This window comes from Scyliorhinus torazame, chromosome 18, assembly GCF_047496885.1.
Source record: "Scyliorhinus torazame isolate Kashiwa2021f chromosome 18, sScyTor2.1, whole genome shotgun sequence".
Classification (NCBI taxonomy): Eukaryota; Metazoa; Chordata; class Chondrichthyes; order Carcharhiniformes; family Scyliorhinidae; genus Scyliorhinus; species Scyliorhinus torazame.
In genome coordinates, this window is record NC_092724.1 from 155,818,126 (window position 1) to 155,841,370 (window position 23,245).

Below are 23,245 nucleotides of genomic sequence, written 5' to 3' on the forward strand. Positions count from 1 at the left end.
TGTCCATACGCACTTTGACTCTTGTATTTTTACATCTCACGCAGACTCCTTACTTCTGGCCCACCCAGGAGTGGCCAGCAGAGGACACAGATTATGGTAAGAATATTCATCACGGGGTTCAATGTGATCATCTCCACCCACCCACTCTCAGACCATTAACAGTAGACAAATCGATCAATGCTTAAATTAAAACACGGGGGGGGGAGTAAGAACCTGCATTTGTCCAGCGCTTTCACCGCCTGAGGATGTCTTTACAGCCATTGAAGTGCTGATGAATTGTCGTCACTTGTCAAGTAGAAACACTCACCAACATTCTTTACATCTCTGCTACGAAACGGTTAATTGATTCTTTATATCTTTGTTCAACAGCAATTTATTTGGCAAAGAAAAATATCCGCAAGAAAGGTATATTGGAAGAATATGAGAAGGTGAGACTTGTCAAATACGACCTTAACCCGAGAGTTTAATGCTCTGTGTGTGCTGTAAACAAGTTTATGTTTTCTCTTCAGCAATCCGTGGTTATTTTCTTTTGAATAGAAGTTAAACTAAGGGCTCGATCAGCAAAGCAGCTCGCCGCAGAGCAACATGGACAGTGAAAGGCGGGAGACCCCGTTCCCGGGACCCACCCAGATCGCCACGCCTCGCCAGATTCAGTGCAGTCTGCCGAGACGTTGCAAGGGGAATCTTGCACACGATGGGCAGGATCGGTTTTTGGCAGATCTGCATATTAGAGCGAGGCAGCTAGCCTCTCTCTAATGTGCAGATTCCCGAGGTACCTGAGGCTTTGGGATTCAATCCCTTCACCTCGGCTACCTTGGGTGAGCGCCATTTGGTAATGTCCTTGAGGCCCTCAGGGAAAAGGAGACCGTGGAGGACGTTGGACGGTTCCCTGAGCAGACTGTCAGAGTCATCTGGCAGAACGTCTCATCACCAGAACTTAAAAACAAGCACCAAGACCTAGCTTGGCTGGTGGTGAGAAGGGCCCTCCCTGTCAGATTCTTCATGTACACCCGAAGGCTCAGCGCCGTTGCACGCTGCCCTCGGAGTGGCTGTTGGGGAAATGAGACGGTCACCCACCTCCTTGTGGAATGTGCCTTTGCAAAGAAGGTCCGGAGAGAGATGCAGTGGTACTTGTCAAGGTTCATCCCGAGCAGCTCTGTGACACAGGACTCAGTGCTCTACGGACTGTTTCCAGGGGCACACACCGAGACAAACATGAACCCAACTCGGTGAAAGATGCTCTTTGGTCTGCCCGGAACTTGCTGATCTTCCAGTGCAAAGAGCTGTCCTCGACCGAGTGTTGCAGACTGGCACATTCCAAGGTCCAGGACTACGTGCTGAGGGACGCACTCAAGCTTGGGGCAGCTGCCGCCAAGGCGCAATGGGGAAAGACCACTGTGTAAGGTCTTTCCAGCAAATGTACACCGAGGGGCGGGTAACAGTGTAAACCCCCCTCGGTCTGGGCCATTAACACTCCAATGTATAAAAGAAACATGACAATGTAAATGTTTAAGAAGGAATTGTAACGTAAAGAGCGATATGTGTGTAATGTTATCAAAATTGAATGGAAGAAAGTCAAGGGAATGTGTAACTCTGATGGAAATGTACAGTCAAGACAATTCGAAATATTCTGTAATGTTTAGTATAGATTTTGTGAATAAAGTATATTTTTTTGAAGAAGAAAAACTGGTCCCCACCAACGGGGACCAGCCGGAATGGCACTCGTGGGCATTTCCAAGGGGATTGGAGACCCCCAGCTGCATGCCCTGTGGGCAGGGTGGTGCCCTGGCACTGCTTATGCCACCCGGGCACCCTGGCATTGCCAGCCTGGCACCTTGCCAGTGCCACCTGGGTGACAACCTGGCACTGCCAAGGTACCTGGGTGGCACTGGCAGGGGCACTGCCAGGTTGGCATTGCCAAGGTGCCAATCTGGCATTTTTTGTGCGCGCGTGATCACGCCGTTTTATAGCGTATTTCCCAGTGCTGCGAGCGCTAGGACCACGCGACTAAACCCGTTCGCTGTGTAGGCCTTTGTTCCCATTTCGTTAAATCTCACCCATAATTGCCATTAAACCTCCACAATGTAGTTATTAAGGCATTGACATTTAGCAGCAAGTTAAAAATGAGGTTGGATCGGAGATTATCTCTGCGCAGTCCCACAATTTCAGCTTTGGGCCTCACAAGGGCGTTTTTCCAGCTGGGACACATTTCACCATCTGCTGAGAAACTTGATCATCGAGTCTCAGTGAGTTCACCGCAACAGAGTCCTCTTTGTAACACACTATTACTGAGTATTTTTTCTTCAGCAGATATCAAACACGCGTTGACGCAGGATATTTATTTGACCAGGATCTGGCCTTTGCACCTGTACCATAGTTTAGCCCAAGCCCTTTGCATAACCTGCCTCTTGAACCTACAGAATGATAACAGCCATTCAGCCCATCGTGCTGCTCTTTGAGAGAGCTTTCCAATTTGTCCTCCTCCCCTGCTGCTTTCCCTCAGCCCTTCCCAAATTGATCAAATTCCCATTTAAAAGTTACTATTGAATCTACTTTCACCGCCCTTTTGGTAAATACAATGGGCGGGAGGACCGGAAAGGAATACTAGCGAGATAGAATTCCAGGACCAATCCCACCTCTGGGAGTCACCTACAGTTCTCGGATCCGGTTCATCAGCCACGCAGGGACCCACAGAACCCATGGCCAGTAACACGGAGTTCCTTCGGTGGTCAATCATACTCGAGTGGTCGCCGAGAAGCTGAAGATGAAATGAAAATCGCTTATTGTCACAAGTAGGCTTCAAGTGAAGTTACTGTGAAAAGCCCCTAGTCGCCACATTCCGGCGCCTGTTCGGGGAGGCTGGTACGGGAATTGAACCGTGCTGCTGGCCTGCCTTGGTCTGCTTTCAAAGCCAGCGATTTAGCCCTGTGTGCTAAACCAGCCCCTGATGAAGACACTGGGTGGGATTTCCTGGCCGTTCCCGCCGATGGTGACCTCCCACCGCAGGTCCCCTGGCGGCACAGGGTGCGAGCGACGGGAAACCCCTTTGGCAGCAGCAGACCCGGACGATCTCGCTGCCAGCCAATGTTGCCACAAAACATGCTGTGGAGGGAGGGGGGTGCGGAAAATCCTGCCCAATATTGGTGTTAACGGAAATGTACTTGGCCGAGAGGAAACATTACCATCTCGTTTCCTTTCTCAATCACAGTAAACCTGTGACCTCTGGTTCCTGACCTTCTGCCACCGAATAGAGTTTCTCCTGATCTACTCCATCCAAACCTTTCATTATTTTATTATTATTAATAATAATAATAATAATAATAATCACTTATTGTCACAAGTAGGCTTCAATGAAGTTACTGTGAAAAGCCCCTAGTCGCCACATTCTGGCGGCTGTTCAGGGAGGCCGGTACAGGAATTGAACCCGCGCTGCTGCTTTATTCTGCATTACAAGCCAGCTATTTAGCCCACTGTGCTAAACCAGCCCCTAAACACCCAGTATTAAATCTTCTCTGCTGTCACGGGAATAGCCCCTTGAGTAACCAGTTGGGTTTTTCAAACAATCCCAACAGTTTCATGGACAGTGGCGTTGTAACATCAGGAATTATTTTGAACGACCTTTAAGCCTACAGACAGCCTGTGGTGGGATTTGATACCTCAGTCTTTGGCCAATTAGTGCTGGCTGGTGGATGACTGACTCAAAACATAACCACCGACCACCACTGACAGGTGCCAGACAGGACACCAGGAATGATTTAACGTGTGACAAAATCTGTGGCAGCCAATCGCGGCTCGCATGACCGTAGACTATCAGGGGGGGCTCACCGTTCCTCGTGGATGGTGTTGCTGGGCGCGACACACGGACTCGGCGCTTCCACCCGAGGAAACACAGGCACCTCCAAATCACGCAGCGGATTGTTCATGCCCGTGTGTGCTTGTGAACAGGCGATGTGAGTGGGCAGCGGAGAGCCTGACTGTTTATGTGGCTAATTCACAAGCTGCTATTGATTAATCAGGGACTGCAAGGTCGCCAACAATGAGTGGACATATTCCTGGAGGTTCCGCCACATTTTTGTAAACAGTAGAAGTGGCCTCAGTAATATGTTTTCTCCCAGTTGCCTGGGAAAAGTTATTAATGTGTAATTTCTGCACACTCCTGGACAGTCCCTGTGGGTTGGCTGCCCTTATACACACTGCTCCATCCTGACATAGTTGGGAGAATGAGAACAGAGACATTTGCGAGGATTTTGAGAATGGGAAGGATTTATGTGTTTATTGTTTCATTTCTTCAAAGGAAAATTACAACATCTTGAACAAGAAGATCAATCACAAGTGGGACTTTGTCATCATGCAGGCGAAGGAACAATATCGGTAGGTTCGGGTCCTTGCTGCAATCACCAATCAGCGATGTTCAATCCCTTCTTGCACAGATGGCACTGGGTGCTTGAGAATCAGTGGGAAAAGCTCTGAGATCCAGCCCAGGAAGGTTCAGATTTCATCATAGGGTAATTATATATAAAGAAGAAAGAACTTGCATTCCAGTAGCACCTTTCACATCCTCCGAAAGTTCCAGAAAGGTTTACAGCCAGTGAAGTATGTTTTGAAGCCAATTAGCACACAGCAAACTCTTGACAAACAGCAATGAGATCAATGACCAGATCGTTTGAGGACTCTGGGTCTGTACTCGTTGGAGTTTAGAAGGATGAGAGGGGATCTTATTGAAACGTACGAGATACTGCGAGGCCTGGATAGAGTGGACGTGGAGAGGATGTTTCCACTTGTAGGAAAAACTAGAACCAGAGGACACCATTTCAGATTAAAGGGACGATCCTTTAAAACAGAGATGAGGAGGAATTTCTTCAGCCAGAAGGCGGTGAATCTGTGGAACTCTTTGCCGCAGAAGGCAGTGGAGGCCAATTCACTGAGTGTGTTTAAGACCGAGATAGATAGGTTCTTGATTAATAAGGGGATCAGGAGTTATGGGGAGAAAGCAGGAGAATGGGGATGAGAAAAATATCAGCCATGATTCGCCTGCATATTAGTGAAGTAAGAATTAAAAAATATTGGAAACACCTGAGCTGGTCAGAAAGGAACTGGGGAAAGTGAACCAGAGATAAGGTCAACCATTTACAGTTTATGATCTTTCATCAGAATGCAGAGTCCTTCCAGCACATTCTGGGGGGTTTTCTTCAGCTTCCCGGCACCTGCAGTATTTTGCTTTGGTTTATTTTTAGTGATACTGGCTGGGACACTGCGGTTAATGCTTTCTCACGCGTCCACCTGCATTGGGAGACTGGGTCTCGGTTTAACCTCTCATCGGTCCTTTGTGATATTAGTTGAGGGATAGCTATTGGGCCAGGACATGTGAATCCGCCCTGACAGAGGCAGCACTGCAGACTTGTGAACCATGAGAGCCCGGCGCAAGTAATTTATTCCTCATCTGTGTCAGCCACACTGCGATATTTCCACTTGCATTGTCTTTCACTGGGAAGCCGCACGGCTTGGGGTTTTAATGGAAAGGACATTGTTGGCCACAAGTGCATGATTTTCCATTTGGAGTGTGGAAGGGGCAGTTCTCTGTACATGTAATATGAGCAATGGCCAGCAGAGGGGGGTGCCGAGTCAGTGCAAAAACAGGAAGCGTTGGGTGTGTTCCAGTTTGGGGTTGTGTTGTGGCCCCACTGGAGTTTAAACACTTCCGGAAAAGAAAGAGCTTGCATTTATATAGTACCCGTTACATCCTTCACAACGTCCCAAGTTGCTTCACTGCCAATTTCTGAAGTGTAGCCTCTGTTGTCGTGCAGCAGACGGGAGAGACAATTTTCACACAGCAAGATCCCATAGAGGCAGCATTTGCGGAGAATGAACTGATGTTCTGCTTCGGTGATGGTGATTGAGGTGCCAGAAAGTTGTCCGAGGCGCCAGGAGAGCTCACCAACTCTTCTTCAAAAGCAATCAGGATCTTCCCCAGGAAGGGCAGGCAGGCAGGGCCCCGCTGTTTTGGCAGGCTGATAACAAGAGGAAATCCTCACGCCCCCCACTGAGGTCGTGCACGAGACACACTGAGATCACACGTGCTATGAAAGTAAAGGAATAGTTAAAGAAACATGCTGGGTAGAAGTTCCACTCTGGACATTTGAGCACACAATCCATGGGGATATTCTCGTCTAGTACCCAGAGAGATGCTGCACTGTTACTGGTCCTGTCTTTCAGATGTGACATTATACCAAGGCCTGGTCTTCTGGCACAGGTTGGTGACAGTGATTTGAAGAAGAGTCGAGGAGTTCTCCCTTGTGTCCTGGCCAATATTTACCCCTCAATATCAATGTCACAAAAGCAGATGTTCTGGCTATTATCATATTGCTGTTTTGTGGGAGCTTGCTGTGCCCAAATTAGCTGCTGTATTGCATTAAATCAGCAACAGCAACTACACTTCAAAAAGTGCTGGACATTCCGAAGTTTGCAAAGGTGCTCTATAAGTGCAAGTTCTCTCTTTTCAATTGCGACAGATATTTCACTCATTATTAACGTAAGCTTTCTCCCCACAGGTCAGCATCGTGACGTTGGAGAGAGCTTTCAAAATGAAAAATGAAAATGGCTTATTGTCACAAGTCGGCTTCAATGAAGTTGCTGTGAAAAGCCCCTAGTCGCCACATTCCGGCGCCTGTTCGGGGAGGCTGGTATGGGGATTAAACCGTGCTGCTGGCCTGCCTTGGTCTGCTGTCACGTTAGAGAATGGATTTCTGCAAATTGCTCCTTTTTTGTTTTCTTTGCCAGGGCTTGTAAAGAGCGTAAGAAGGTGGATAGGTTTGTCCTGGACTGTCAGGAGAGAGCTTACTGGCTAGTGCACAGACCAGCGGTGAGTATTGATCACCTATCAATGATTTTAGGTTGAGTGCATCATTTCTGAGTTTATTGAACATAGGGGCCTACATTTAACACAGAATGGTAGAATAGTTATGTGGCGGCTCGCGATAGACACTGGGGCTTCCAGTTTAAAACCAAAAAGGGTTAATTGAAGAAGACAAAAGGCAAGTCTGATACAGGCACCAAGCAACTGTACACAGGCGTTAATTCCCCAACTCCGAGTTTCATTCTGCCCGGCTCCCCAGCCCCACGCTATTGTACTATTGGACGGGGTTCGCACCCTACCATGCGATTGGCCCTGAGCCAGTCACATGGGCTGCTGAGCCCACCCCCTTAAAGGGGCTGTGCTACCACAGGTTACAGCACAGGAAGGGGCCACTTGGCCCATGTCTGTGCTAGCCCTCTGAAGGAGCAATTCACCTAGTGCCTGACATTCCCCCTGCCTTCTCCCACAGCCCTGCAAATCTTTCCTTTTCGGTCAAAGATTTAATTCTGGTTTTGAAAGCCTCGATTGACCCTGCCTCCACCACACTCTCAGGCAGCACATTCCAGATCCTGACACATCATCCAAAAGACAGCCCCACCAACAGCGCTGCACTCCCTCAGTACCGCACTGGGAGTGACAGCCTGAATATTGTGCTCGGGTCTCTGCAGTGGGACTTGACTCAGGAGCAAGAATGAGACCATAGCTGGTCTGTCTGAACTGGTATCACCACGATGGGCTGAATGGCCTCCTCACACACTGTAATCTTTGACTGTCTCAGATTCAATTCCTTCTAAAAAAAACCCAGAAACAAAAGGTTTGAAATGCTCTAGTCACGCTCAGGATTCACCCTTTGTGTCATTGTTGTGTATGTTGTTGGCTGACATTGTGTCTTCTCTGGGACTTTCCCAACAGCCTGGAACTCTGGATGTACTGGATTACGGGATTGACCGGGCAACAGATCCGAATGCAGACAAGGTAGAGCAGGTGAGAACCGCTTCTGGGCCTTTTTGGCGCCTGGTTTTCAGGGGGCTGTGAGGCTGGGACCTCCTGCTGTCTGTGTGAAGTTGTTCCTGATGGTGGGTCCTGTGGCCACTGCCAACACATGGCAGTGCCCTCCCCCACACCCAGGCACACAGCCAGTTCGAGGACGTCTTGGCACATTGTTCATCTGTGGAAACTGTTTCGGATCAACTTTCCCAGTGTGCACGTGGCAATCAACCTCGACAGGCCAAATTTTCAGCAGGCAGAATCGCAAATCGGCTCTACCCAGCCAGGGGGAGGAGCGGTCGGGCGGCTGGGGCAGTGAGCGGAAGCTGGACCCCTGGCTTTTCTTTCCAGCACCCAGCCCAATGGGGAGCCCAGACCGATCACAGCGGCCCTACTGTTGCTGCGGAGAGAGCACCACCGCGTAAAGCTGGGATCCTCCTGTGCGCGCGGTGAGCTCAAACTGCTGGTTTCATCCTGCGTGTGGGCGGAACGAGAGAGATAGGTCATCGTCGCTCACGGAATCGAGGCCGTTTGCTCATGGGGAGGGCGGCAGCTGGGATCAGGGAAGTGCGTGATTGGATTTACGTGCAATAAATCAATTTGAGGGGGTTTCATCGACCGGGAATAGCGCGGGAAAGTGGAGTTGAAATGGAGAATCAGCCACGATCAGCACCATCTTCCCCGGGGGCAGTCAGCGATCGGCAACAAATGTAGGTCTTGGCAGCGACCGACACCCACACCAGATGTAGGAATAGAAATAACTCATCTTATTGAATGACAGAGCCGCTGGAGGGGCGGGGGTGGATGTGGGGGCGGCGGGGGGGGGGGCCTCCTCACTCCTCACTCACCAGATACAAAAACAAAATAGTGCAGTTGTTGGAATTCTGAACTGAAATCGGAAAGTTCTGGAAGTACAGGTCAGGCCGGGCGAGAAGAGAGGGACAGGGCCAGCGTTTCAGGTCGACGACCTTTAGAAAAGGCAGTCATTATTTTATTCGCTAGCATTTAGTTCAGTTGCATCTTTCTTTTTCCATCTCTGAGTGGATTCCATGTTATTTTCCTGGTAGGAGGAGAATTTTACGGTACCAATTGAACCGAGGAACGTGATCGCAGTGTCTCACTCTGGAGCTCATCCATCTCCACCACCGATTGGCTGCGGTCACACCTCGACCTTTACTAAGAAAGTCTTTCATTTATATCGAGCCTTTCACTGCATTGGCCTGCTGCAAAGCATTTTACAGCCAACAAAATGCAGTCACTGTTGTAATGTAGGGAACATAGCAGCCAATTTATACACAGAAAGATCCCACATACAGCCATGTGATAATGATCAAAGCATCTGTTTTAATGGTGTAACTGAGGGATAATTATTGGTCAGGACAATAAGATAATGAAGCAATTACTCTGTTGTTGGAGCCAGGAACTGTGAGGTATTTAATTTCCCCCCTTTTTACAGTAAGTGGCTTACTATAAGAAAAGAAACCTGTATTTAAATGGCGCCATTAACATTGTAAAACATCAGGGCGGCACAGTGGTTAGCACTGCTGCCCCATAGCACCAGGGACCTGTGGTGAATGTATTGCTGTAACAATTCACCATGTGCATATCTGTATTACGCTATTGCCCATGTGGGCTCCACCTATGGATCATTGTAAGGTATTACCTATGAAGTAGCATGTTGGGGCCTGTATGGGCTCCGCCCCTGGCTCCACCCCTTGAGGGGAGGTATAAAGAGCAGTCGCCCTGTAGGCGGCTCCCACTAACAGATCAGTCGCAGGCAGGCACTGTTCTAGTTGATTAAAGCCACAGTTTACTTCTACTCCTGGTTTTGTGTGAATTGATGGACGCATCAGGACCCAAGTTCAATTCTAGCCTCGGGTGACTGTGTGGCGTTTACACATCCTCCCCGTGTGCGCGTGGGTTTCCTCCGGGCACTCCGGTTTCCTCCCACAGTCCAAAGATGTGCAGGTTAGGTGGATTGGCCGTGATAAATTCCCCTTAGTATTCAAAAACGGGTTTAGAGCGGGGGAGTGGCCCGAGGTAGGATGCCCTTTCAGAGGGTCGGTGCAGACTTGAAGGGCCGAATAGCCTCCTTCTGCACTGTAGGGATTCTATTCTGTGGCTGTGGGGCTGAAGGTTTCCCTGACGGGTCAACATTAAGCAGTTCAGCCACCAAAAGAAATAAAGGTTCTTGGTGACAGGAGCCAAAGTGCCTCATTCCTCCCCCCCCGGCACAGGTTGCCAGAACCAGAGGACCTGAGAACAAACTGGGGGAGAAACCCAGCAGCTTTGATTCAGTGGGGGGGTGAGAAGGGACGGCAGGGTGTGGCCAACACTTAGAACAGCTTATCCAGATGGGAGTAGCGGAAAGTAGCTCAAAGATCTCCTGAAGGTGGAACAGGCCACATTTTTTTAATAAATGTTTTTTATTGGGTTTTTGAATAAAGTATATTTACCGTTATGTACACAGAATAAGAAATATATATACATATATATATAGAAGAGAAGGGCACACACAAACATGCCAAAAAAAAGTAATAATAAAAAATAAAGTAACTGCTAAGGTATTATGCACCAGCTCAACAGCAGCAACTCTGTACAATTGGCAAAATTACTTACAACACATAAGTAGGAAACTGTTTGTGTGTGTGTGGGTGGGGGGGGGGGGGGGGGGGTGGAGACTGGGCAGGTAGATATACATTTGGGTGCCGTTGAGACGATTACAGAGGGCAATACGCGAATGGGTTTGGTGATGGTGATGTCACGTGCCCCCCCTCCCCCCTCCCCGGGTCTATCTGGAACTGGCCGAGTTGACGATGAATCATCAGCTGTAACATATTAAGGTGGTTGAGATGGACTTGTGGACTTTTAAAGCCTCGAGATTTTGTATCGTTACCTTGACATTGCCTCACCCATTCAGTCACATGAGAGTTGAGTCTGACATAAACATCCAATCGTGGAAACCGGTGCTGAAGGCACCGACTCCTTGACCGAGCAAGAAATGGGCTGTGGGGGTAGAGACGAGAGGAAAATTGTGTTTTTAAAGTAAAAGCAAAAAGCTATTGAAAATTAATTAGCTTGCTGACATCCAGAGTGTCCCTTTGAGGAATCTGAACTCATCTGAGTCAGGCCTCTTGAACCTCCCTGATTTTAATTGCTCCTCCATTCGCTGCATAGTTTCCAAGCCCTGGAATTCTCTCCCTACATGTCTCTATCTCACTTTCCTCCTTTAGGACACTTCTTGAAACTCACCTCTTTGATCAAGCTTTCAGTCATCTGACCTAAAGGTCTGGATTTTAGGGGGCGGGGGGGGGGGGGGGGGGGGGGGGTGGTACAGTTCGACCCTCAGGAAGAAATGTTCGGTACACGACCAATCTTATAAAGGGCCGCCCACAGCGATGGTACACTGCAGGTGGCCTGAACAAACCTCAGTGGAAGGAAGTCCCATCCTCAAGAGCGTGCCGTTCAACCTGATTAGACCCTAGGGAAACGGACAAAGTGGGGTGGGGAGTGGGTTTTGGAGGCTAGGCGGCGGGGGGGGGGGGGGGGGGGGGGGGGTGGGGGTGAGTGGCGCACCAACTTTGGTGAAAAATCAGCCTTCCAACCCGTGACTGCCTCCCACTGCCCAGCATGCTATGGCAGGGAAGGCAAATTGAGGGTCTTAATTGCCTCTGCAGTGGGTAGTTAAGGGCCTCAATAGGCCTTAGGCTGAGCAGGCTGTGGGCACCTTACCCACTCCCCTGTATTGTGGGGAGCTGGTAGGAAGTGTGTGGGAAGATGGTGGGTCACCGACCCAACATATTCTATCAGGCCCCTCCTGCCTGTAACACAGCTGGCGGTAAAATCCAACCCCGCACCGCCTTGCGTCAGTGTCAGACTTTGTTTTATTACACTCCTGTGAAAAGCCTCAGGGGCGTGCTTTTATGCTAAAGGTGCTACATGAACTGAAGTTGTTGCTGTTGCATCTGGGTAGGCTTGCTGCTGACTCTCAGTCGGGACCAGACAATCGTTTAGTCGTGGGCCCTTGCAGAGTTCCCCAGCCCTGCCTCTCCAGGGCTGAACGTTGGAATCTCCATTTCGCCCGGGGGTGGTGGGTGGCGGGGGGGGGGGGGGGGGGTCTCAGATTTTGACTCTCAGCCAAAGCCGAGGCTGAGCGGGGGCGAAGGTTGCCACGGGCAACAGGAACAGAAGAGGCTGCCAGGGTTTGGTGAAGTGCATTGTTCAGTCGCTTCGAGTGGCAGCATCTGGGCATTCAGCGCGTCGGCTAGGCAACCGACTGTGCCTGAAACAGGAGGCAGCGGGTGTGAACTTGGCCAAGATTCAAACAAAGTTCCCCTTCATCCTCTCAGTGAAAACAAAGTTTAAAGGCCAAATAGAGAGAGCTGGTAGCTGTGATGTTTTAGCTTCTCTCGCAGGTAGTCCCCTCCTGATTCACTTTGATCTGCTCCATCTCTGAGGTGATTTATATTCTAGCTACAGAGCTCACCGCAATCTCTTCACACAAGCTCAACATTAATTGTAATTTTAATTGGATTTCCAGGTTTAGATTTAATCATTCTGAAAATTGGTGTCTCTCGGCTAAGTCATTGCTTAATTAAAACAAAAACTGTTTCATTTTGAAATACAATTCCTCACAGAGTCAGGCTTTCCTTGTGTTGGCACTTCCTGACCCCACCGTAACCCCTGACAGGTCAGAGTTGAGTAGATAAAGCAGCCAGGCACTCGAGGCGATATCCATTTGGAGTGGCCATTGATGGGCCGCTCACTCTCTCTTCTTACAGGAAGTATTCACCCCCAATCCACCAGGGGGCGTCTCTCCCTCCTGCGGTGCTATAAATCCGCTCTCCCCCCCCCCCCCCCCTCCGCATGTCTCTGCTCAGCCCTACTCTGCAACTATATCGGCCGTTCCTTCACTTTCTCTGGGTCAAATTCCGGGCACTCCCTCCCTAACAGCACTCTGGGTGTACCTACATCAGATGGACTGCAGCAGTTCAGGAGGGTGGCTCACCCTCTCAAGGACAATTAGGGATGGGCATTAAAGGCTAAGCCAGCCAGCGATGTCCACATCGTGTGAATTAACTTAAGGAATTAATTTTTTTTTTTAAGCGATTTTGCTCATTGTCTGATGTCCTTTTGCCCTGTTGGCCTGTGGGTGCTGACCCCTTGCCAGAATACAGGGTCCTTTGGATTCTGGAACCCACCCACACCTCACCCATGGGACCTCCTTCGACTGTCGGTAGGCAGTTTGGTCATTAGAGACTCCGTAGCTGTCATCAGTCACCTCCACCATTTGGTCCCTGACTAACAATCAGAGATGGCGATGGTGACTGATGTTCCTTCCCCCACCCCATCCCTGTGACCATGAGCTCAGCAGCTGCCTTGAAGGATTGGGGCAAGAGTTGAGACCGGACATCCAGTCAATACCGGCATTGTTTCTTATTCACCAGACACCGCCTGTGCTTGTTGACCGACAGTGATTTCTGTCCAGCAGCTCAGAATACCCCTGGTGGTGTTTAAATTCCCTCCATGGCCTCGCCCCTCCCTATCTTTGTGATCTCCAGCAGCCCTGCAACCCTCCAAAATATCTGTGTTCCTCTTGCGTGTGCTAATATGCCTGCGCACAGTTCTGCATATAGTTAGCAATGCAACCTCTAACCAGCTGGTGGCGATAGAGATCTGTCACGTGACTCAAGACACCCACCAGTTGGTCGTAAATCGTACAAGAAGATAGTCGCACTTAGAGTAGCTCCAGGAGAAATCATTGAATTGATTTGATAGCCATCCTCTGTATTATAGTTAGTTATCTTTCCACGTGCTGGTTAATAAATCATCTTTTTCGTTAAACAACTGTATGCTTTGTGTACATCATTACAACAGTTATATCACAGAACACAACATTGCACATCCCCAGTTTTGATCATTTCACTATTGGTGCTGTGCCTTAAACAGCCTTGTAAACTCTGGTATTCCTTCCCTAAAGGTAGGGGCAGCACGGTAGCACAAGTGGATAGCACTGTGGCTTCACAGCGCCAGGGTCCCAGGTTCGATTCCCCGCTGGGTCACTGTCTGTGCGGAGTCTGCACGTTCTCCCCGTGTCTGCGTGGGTTTCCTCCGGGTGCTCCGGTTTCCTCCCACAGTCCAAAGACGTGCAGGTTAGGTGGATTGGCCCTTAGTGTCCAAAAAGGTTAGGAGGGGTTATCGGGTTACGGGGATAGGGTGGAAGTGAGGGCTTAAGTGGGTCGGTGCAGACTCGATGGGCCGAATGGCCTCCTTCTGCACTGCATGTTCTATGTTCTAAACCCCTCCCATCTTGGTAACTTGCCCGAATGTCTTCGCCTTTGGTTGAGCATCGATTTTTAATCTGATAACGTTCCTGCAACGCACTTTGGGATGTGATCCTGTGTTAAAGGCGCTCCGCATGAGTACACGCCGTACCCACAGCTATTATTGTGTTTGGGCAATGACATCGTTGCTGATCCTGTGCCGACCACTTCTCCACATCCAATTCATCAAATACAGTCTCCAAATCTGAGCTACATTTCACAGCAAGATGTGTAATGCCCAGTTGGGAAGGAGCTGCTGCTGATTTGCTGCATTTTGGCTGCTCACAATTCTGGGAAGCCAGTCTGGGACAAAGCTCTGCTTTTTCTCTGACTGTTTTATTAAACTGTGCAGCTGAGGCCTTGAAACCAGATAACCAGACTGTTGTTCATTTTCCGATCGGTGAGGAATGGTCCTTCCGGGAGCGCTGGTCGGACATCCTTGAATTGGGCAGCACGGTATCATTGTGAATAGCACTGTTGCTTCACAGCTCCAGGGTCCCAGGTTCGATTCCGGCTTGGGTCACTGTCTGTGCGGAGTCTGCACGTCCTCCCCGTGTGTGCGTGGGTTTCCTCCGGGTGCTCCGGTTTCCTCTCACAGTCCAAAGATGTGCAGGTTAGGTGGATTGGCCATGATAAATTGCCCTCAGTGTCCAAAATTGCCCTTAGTGTTGGGTGGGGTTACTGGGTTATGGGGATAGGGTGAGGTGTTGACCTTGGGTAGGGTGCTCTTTCCAAGAGCTGGTGCTGACTCGATGGGCCGAATGGCCTCCTACTGCACTGTAAATGTTATGATAATCTATGAATTGGATTAAATGAATGAGAAATTGAGCGATGTTCTGACCGGTGTTCCCGGTGCGGGGAGTGTTCTCTTCTCAATCCTGCCAGTGCTGTGAAATTCAGGAGCTCTCCCTGTTTATGACGTATGTATCTATGAGGGAGAAAGGGTCCTGGAAATATCTCTGCACCAGTAATCCAGAGGCCAAGGTAAATTCTCTGGTTCAAATCTCAAGAAATAAATGTGGAATGGATAAACGAGGTTCGGTTATGGTGATGATGAAACATTCATCAATTGTACAAACTCATCCGGTTTATTAATGTCCTTTTGGGAAGGAAATCTGGTGTGTGTGTGTCCCCAAGACCCACAGCAATGTGATTGACTCTTAACTGCCCTCTGCAATAGCCTCACTCATTCGAGGGCAATTAGGGGGGGTTAACAAAAGCAGCACTTGCCAGCAATGCCCACATCCCATATTAGTACTGTGTAATGCTATTGATACAGTATAGCTCATGAATTGTGTAGTTTACTAATTAAATCTGTTGATTTTTCTCTTTTTGTTTCCATTCAGATTCTTCCTGTTCATTAGTGTTTTGTGACTGTCTATCTGCTGGATCCATTGTAAGACTGCAACATATTTCACTCTCCGTATCTGTCTCTGCCCTGCCTTATTGTCTCTCTATCCCAATTTCTTATCATTATCCTTGATCACCATCTCTATTTCTGTCCTTCTCCCTCTCCCCTGTCCCACTCCCTATCCCTCTTCCTCCCCCACTCCCTAACCCTGGCTCTGAACTTTAGCCCTGTCCCTGACCCTTGCCCCTATCTCTCTCCCCTAGCCATGTCTCTCTCCCCTATCCCTGTCTCTCTCCCCTATCCCTGTCTCTCTCCCCTATCTGTGTCTCTCTCCCCTAGCCATGTCTCTCTCCCCATCCCTGTCTCTCTCCCCTATCCCTGTCTCTCTCCCCTATCCCTGTCTCTCTCCCCTATCCCTGTCTCTTTCCCGTATCCCTGTCTCTCTCCCCTATCCCTGTCTCTCTCCCCTATCCCTGTCTCTCTCCCCTATCCGTCTCTCTCCCCTATCCCTGTCTCTCTCCCCTATCCCTGTCTCTCTCCCCTATCCCTGTCTCTCTCCCCTATCCCTGTCTCTCTCCCCTATCCCTGCCTCTCTCCCCATTCCCTGTATCTCTCCCCTATCCCTGCCTCACTCCCCATCCCTGTCTCTCTCCCCTATCCCTGTCTCTTTCCCCATCCCTGTCTCTCTCCCCTATCCCTGTCTCTCTCCCCATCCCTGTCTCTCTCCCCTATCCCTGTCTCTCTCCCCTATCCCTGTCTCTCTCCCCTATCCATGTCTCTCTCCCCTATCCATGTCTCTCTCCCCTATCCCTGTCTCTCTCCCCTATCCCTGTCTCTCTCCCCATCCCTGTCTCTCTCCCCTATCCCTGTCTCTCTCCCCTATCCCCGTCTCTCTCCCCTATTCCTGTCTCTCTCCCCTATCCCTGCCTCTCTCCCCATTCCCTGTATCTCTCCCGCATCCCTGCCTCTCTCCCCTATCCCTGCCTCTCTCCCCTATCCCTGCCTCTCTCCCCTATCCCTGCCTCTCTCCCCTATCCCTGTCTCTCTCATTTCCCTATCTCTCTCCCCTTTCCCTGTCTGTCTGCCCTTTCCTTCTCTCTCCCCTTTCCCTCTCCCCCAGCCCTCTCTCTCCCCTAGCCTTGTCGGCCTGCCCCCTATCCCTCTCTATCCCCTATCCTTGTCTCTCTCCCCTATTCCTTTCTCTCTCCCCTGTCCCTATCCTCCTCCCTGTCCCTATCCTTGTTTCTGTCCCCCTCCCTCTTCATCCGGTTGTTCCTATAGATTTTAGTTCTCATTCCCTTAGTGTTGGGTGAGGTTACTGGGTTATGGGGATAGGTTGGAGATGTTGACCTTGGGTAGGGTGCTCTTTCCAAGAGCCGGTGCAGACTCGATGGGCCGAATGGCATCCTTCTGCACTGTAAATTCTATGAAATTCACTATAATCCAGTTGTGATGTTTCCCACCAATAAACAGAACGGAATGCATTTGGGATGTTAGAAATACTTCAGGTTGGAGAATCCTAATTGTAGTTTCTAAGGCTGTGAATTTTGAATCCCGTGATCCAGAAATTCCTGCTAGTCCATCAAATGTTCCGCCCCACCCACGATGATTTCTGCCGCAAACGTTCCCAAAAGGATTGAGGTTTCTGAGGTTGGTTGCATTTCCAAAGCGAGCCACAGGTTCTGAGTTCTTATTGCGAGTTTTTATGCGGTGATATTTGTATAAAGTTAACAGAAACAATTTACTTGTTAAAGTTGGTTGAGGAGGGGCTGGCGTTTGTATAAAACAAGTTATCTTTACTCAGATAGAAAAACGTACCCATGGAAATCCGGAGGAAGTTGGTAAATGAAACGGAACTTGTGTTCACTCAGAGGGTAGCAGCAAATACAGAATTAATTATTGACATGGACAATGTGTGTGGCTCTGTCGGACAACTTGATGGGTTTTTGGTATAAGAGAAGAAATTGAGGTATATAGAAACATTGGTCAGGATCCTGGAAAACGTGGACCATTTTCCATTTGTTGGGAGCCTCTTCTCAACGAAGGCAGATATGAACAACAAAATTCCTCATTCCCTCCAACGCGCCAGCTTAACCCTCAGCTGTCTGAGTAAAAGAGTATTGGAGGACCAGGATCTCTTATCCTGAGACTAGGATCATGGTTTACGGAACAGCAATGAAACCCCTTATGCTTCGGAAACTTGAACAACAGGTCCTTGAAAGCAACGGTACCTTGACAAAATCTTTCAAATCCAGTGGCAAGAAAGGTGAACCGACAGCAGCATTGTCTCCACAAGCAAACTTACCCACCATTGAAGCGCTAATCACTCAGAACCAGCTCCGTTGACGGCGACATGTTCATATGCCTGACACCAAACCCCAAAGCAATTTCTACTCGGGGCAAGGTCGTGGCAGGAGACTCCCGGGAGGACAGTGGAAACACTTTAGGAAGGTCCTCAAAGCATCCCTGAGGATGTCAAACATCCCCATCGACTCACAAGAAACCCTGGCTTGTTACTGACCAAAGGATCGGGGGCCGGTTTATCTCAGTGGGCTGGATAGCTGGTTTGTGATATTGAACAAGGCCAGCAGCGGGGGTTCAATTCCCATACCGGCTGAGGTTATTCATGAAGGCCCCACCTTCTCAACCTCGTCTGAGGTGTGGTGATCCTCAGGTTAAATCACCTCAAAGGGGAAAGCAGCCTATGGTCATCTGGGACTATGGTGACTTTACTTACCTACTGACCAAAATAGAGAAAGTCCATTGGGGAAGGCACCAAACACAGGCAGACCTCATTGGGAACATGCAGAGGTGAAGTCAAGGCATCAGAGAGGGCGCATAAACCTCCAAACGTCCCGTCTACTCTACTCAACCCTTCAAGCAGCACCTACCCCACATGTGGCAGAGTATACAGGTGGTGCACTGGACCTCTCAGAACTCTGTTTAGCTATCATGTTGAATGTTATAAGTGAAAGGCTTCGACACTATTGGGGAAGTAAAATAATCTGTTTTTCTAGTTTCCCAGCAATGGCATTAATCACTTCCTGCTCAGGTATAACAGTGAGCAGTCCTGCACCACAGGAGAACGTGACCTTTCCATTCAATGTTATTGAAGGTCACCAAATGTCAGACGATGAAACTTGTGTTAATAATAAGATTTGTCTTTGTCCTGGGGGTGCGGGCCTGGCTGGCAAAACTGGCATTAATTCCCCCCCCCCCCCCGCAGATGTCCTGGGAAAGGATCGGTGAAGCTCTCCTCACATGTGTCAGTCCTTGTGGACATGGTGCTTCCACAATGAGAGCTGGAACTGTCAAAATGACTATAAATAAAAGCTTGAAAATGCTGCAAAAACTCAGCAGGTTTGGCATCACCTGTGGAGGGAGACTCTGAGTTAACGAGACGGATTCTCCGGTCTCCCGCGTGTTTCCCGGCGGCGCGCCATTCGCTGGAGGCGGGATTCTATCCTCCCGCCTCTTGTCAATGGGATTTCCCATTGAAGCCACCCCCACAAACCCCCCCCCCCCCCCCCCCCCCCCCCCGGGCGGGGGTGGCGCTGCCAGTGGGGAAAGTGAATCCCGATGACCGGAGAATTGCGGCCAACGTTTCAGATCAATGACCTTCCATCAGATCTGGGAAACGTCATAGATTTTGAGAAGGGGGAGGAAGTAACAAAAGGGAAAGTCTGTGGGAGGCAGGAGGGACGATGGGGCAAGGCAGAAGGCGATGGTAACAGGACAAGAAACAAAAGGCGGGCCTAGAGTAGGTGTGGAAATGGTAAAAACAGAATCATTACCAGCTACTGCAGCCCAGAAATAGTGGGGACAGAGGCACTGACCTGAAATAGTTGAGTCTGGAGGGCTGCAAAGTGCCTCACTGAAAGGTGCTGCTCCGGGAGTTTAGCTTGAGTTTCATTGGAACTGCACAGCTAGCCGAGGATAGAGAGATCAGTGTGAGAGCAAGATGGAGAATTAAACTTGGCAGGCAGCAGGAAGCTCGGGGGCACGATTGCGAACTGAACTGAAAGCACTTACCCAGTCTGCGTTTGGTCACCCGAGTGTTGGAAGGATAGTTTTGGGAGCAGTGGGCACTATACTAAACTGAAGAAGTACAAGTAAATCTTGTAAGGAGTGTTTGGTGCGTTGGGCATTGAGAAGGAAGAAGCTGAGCTTCCATGGGCATGGGGAGAGGGTGTCGGAGGTGATCGAGGAGTGGGCCAGGGTGTCGTGAAGGGAATAGTCCCATCGGATCATAGAGCCTACAGCACAGAAACAGACCAGTCTAATCGATCTCTGCCGGTTATGCTCCAGATGACCCTCCCCTGATCCTATCTAACCCTGACAACCCTATTCTTCAATTTCTCTAGCTTCCGGTTAAATGTATTCACTGTTAGTCACCCCTGTGGCCACGGGTTCTACAGTCTAGCCATAAAGAGCTGAGTTGCTGTTTGCAGCTCAGGATATTCTTGGTTTCATTTCACTGGGGAATGTTGTTCGGATCCCAGTGGATGTTATAACTGGACGGGAAGATTCCAGGATGGAACCCTAGCTCAAAAAAACGTACCTTTTACTTATTTTTACTAACATGTAGAGGAAGAGAGTCACGGAACCACTAATTAGTTCCAAAAAAATGTATTTTTTTATTTTATACATTTAGAGTGTCCAATTTTTTTCCCAATTAAGGGGCAATTTATCGTGGCCTTTCCACCTACCCTGCACATTTTGGGTTGTGAGGATGAGACCCACACAAACATGGGGAGAATGTGCAAACTCCACACGGAGAGTGCCCCAGGGCAGGGATTGATTATGCTTCTTCATGTAGCATAAACTGCTTCCTTGATGTCTACTCTGACAAAGGAAGGTTCAGACTTGGAGATAGGTTTAACACATTTATTGAACAGTTAACAATTCTCCTACTTGAGTTCGACTCTCCTGCTGATCTTGCTATAGTAATTCAATCTAACTAACCAGTCTGCTCTAATCCATGCGGTGGGTGTGATGCTTCCTGATTTGCCCCTGGCTCTCTGAGTGTCGCCTGTGGAAAGAGAAAGAGCATGTGTGCCCTGTCCTTTTATATTGGTAGCCCCCTTGTGGTAGTGTCACCTCTGGGAGTGTCTTGACTGCCCATTGGCCGTGTCCTATCTTACTGACCTATTGGTTGAATGTCTGTGTGTCATGATGTCTCTGGTGCTCCCTCTAGTGTTTACCTAGTTGCAGTGTACCTACATTAACCCCTTGTGTATTTACAGTGATGCATATCACTTCAGACCTAGGTTCTTGGCACCGTGAGGCAGCAGTGCTAACCACTGTACCACCGTGCCGTCCCATTCTACCTTATTTCTAATATTTACCAATACAAATATAAATCCCATAAGACTACCTTTGTTTTCCTAACAATGCAAGTAAAGACATTTACAGATCAGCAGAACCAACCGCTTTGTCAATGTTTTTATAAAGTCCACACACTGATAGATGCCTATAACCGTGCTTCCAGGCTTTCAGAGTGAGGTGAAATTGCCTAATTATTACAGTGGAAATCCGCTTCCTTATTTGATGTGTGTTGAGATTTACAATGTTTACACAGAGAGAGAAGGGGTTCATTCCATCAGCCTCGCTACGATTCAAACCCAAAATTCCAGAGATTTCCTTTTAAAAAAAATTTATAGTACCAAATTCATTTTTTCAATTAAGGGGCAATTTAGCGTGGCCAATCCACCCACCCTGCACATCTTAGGGTTGTGGGGGCGAAACCCACGCAAACACGGGGAGAATGTGCAAACTCCACACGGGCAGTGACCCAGAGCTGGGATCGAGCCTGGGACCTCGGCTCCATGAGGCTGCAGTGCTAACCACTGCGCCACCCTGCTGCCCTCAAAACTCTGTCCTGTCTGAGGTCCTGTTGTGATAATCTGTGCTGCGCTGAGCACAGCCAGCATTGAGCCAGCTACCTTAGGAAAACCCCAGGTCTACATATGGCCTAATCAACAGTCAATAAAGATGTCTTAGAAGCAGCCAAACAGGATGTGTAAAATATGATGCTGGCAGAACATTTAATCTCATCCTGACTCCAGGAACAACGTCGACCACTGATTTCCTCCCCCACCCTACCTCATCCCTCCACTAACCCCCTGATCACTGCCCCCTTTCCACTAACCTCCCCCACCGCCCACTCCCTCTACAACCTCCTCCTCCTCTCCAGCCCTCTCCCTTCTGCTTCCATCCCTAGTGGACACCAGGGGGCAGATGATACTGCGCCTAAGCGAAACCCCTCCCCCCACAGCCGAATAGCGTGGCTCGGTACCAGAGGGTTTCTGCCACCCTAGTGAGTAACCAACACGTCGGGGATGGAAAGGAGAGTACATTGTGCCAAACCGACGCAGGGAGAGATTTGATACAAATTTATAGAATTTGAATCAGGGACCTGGAATCACAAACTGCTAATTTCTCCCATATGATTGGCCTCAACGCACTGCTCCCAGCTTTGCTCGAATGTTCCCCCATTTCCATGCCTTTTACTTTGAAAATCTTGGAAATGTCCACAGTTTCCCGCTGCGGCATAATTAGTTCATGCATATGCATGAGCATGCAAATTGGGAGTTTGCCACCAGACTAAACGACGATTTAAAATGATTTATGATTATCTCGTTCTGTCCGGCCCACTCTGCCACAACTTACAGCTGCATGAACACATTTCCTCCCCACCCAATCAGTCTTTTCCTGTCTTTTTTTCTGCCCCCTCCCCCCTTTTAATTAGGAACCGCATCCAGTTTTTAAAAGAATTGTCAGCTGCTGTAAAATGAAGTGGCTTAACACCCAGAATTGACTCATTAAAGGCACAAGAGTTATTCATTTTCTTTTGGCAAAAGTTTCTCAAACGATTCTGTATCAAGATTAAATTTGGTTTTTTTTAACCCGAATTTAACAAATTTTCCGCACGAAGGGTGCCTTCCCAGAAATCAGCACCTGTTCTACACAACATCGAGTACAAGGCTCAGGAAGGTTTTGATTGTAAACCAAAGCAACACCTCAGCTGAAACCTGGTGTAATCCATCCCAATGTGATGAAATGTGCAGTGTGAGCCCCAGTAGCGCCCTCCTGTGGTGAACACTATTTTTCTTCTTTTGTCCTTTTCTGTGAGGCCCGCATCTGTTGCCCCAGCCCTATTGGCCCTCGAGCTGAGTGGCATTTTAAAGAGTCAACCACACTGCTGTGGATCTGGAATCACATGTAGGCCAGACCAGGTAAGGACGGCAGATTTCCTTCCCTAAAGGGCATTAGCGAACCAGATGGGTTTTGACGACAATCGGCAATGGTTTCATGGTCATCCTTAGGCTTTTAATTCCAGATTTCTTATTGAATTCAAATTTCATCGTCTGCAGTGGCGGGATTTGAACCCCGGGTCCTCAGCATTATCCTGGGTGTTTGGATTACTAGCCCAGTGACAATACCACTACCCGTCACTAGGTGGTGGAGAGGGCGTCAGAGATATTGGGGGGGAAGTTCCCGGGGGAGGGGGGTGTTTTCCCATTCCACACTGTAACTTAGAAACAGTAGATTTATGTCAAACGTGAAGCCTCGAGGAAATTGACCTCTCCACCCTCCATAATTGTACAAACCTTGATACAAAATTAGTTCAAATACTTGTGTCAAATGCAGATGAAACTAATTTCTGATATGAGAATAAAGTATTGGCCCAGATTTAATGGAGTGAGGCATCTCAGATCCGACTCTGTT

At 49.0% G+C, this 23,245-nt stretch overlaps 1 protein-coding gene across 3 annotated transcripts in view; it reads left to right on the top strand.

Annotated features, from left to right (window-relative positions):
- The window catches only part of LOC140395655 (regulator of G-protein signaling 9-like), a 105,065-nt gene that overhangs the window by 43,812 nt on the left and 38,008 nt on the right, over positions 1-23,245 (top strand). For 2 of the 3 annotated variants that reach the window (XM_072483682.1, XM_072483683.1), the window contains exons 5-9: positions 45-96; positions 370-428; positions 4,295-4,371; positions 6,778-6,859; positions 7,766-7,828. In XM_072483682.1, coding sequence (XP_072339783.1) covers positions 45-96; positions 370-428; positions 4,295-4,371; positions 6,778-6,859; positions 7,766-7,828 — 333 coding nt within the window. Of the gene's footprint in view, positions 1-44; positions 97-369; positions 429-4,294; positions 4,372-6,777; positions 6,860-7,765; positions 7,838-23,245 lie in introns of all 3 variants that reach the window. The other variant, XM_072483681.1, reaches the window with a different exon arrangement.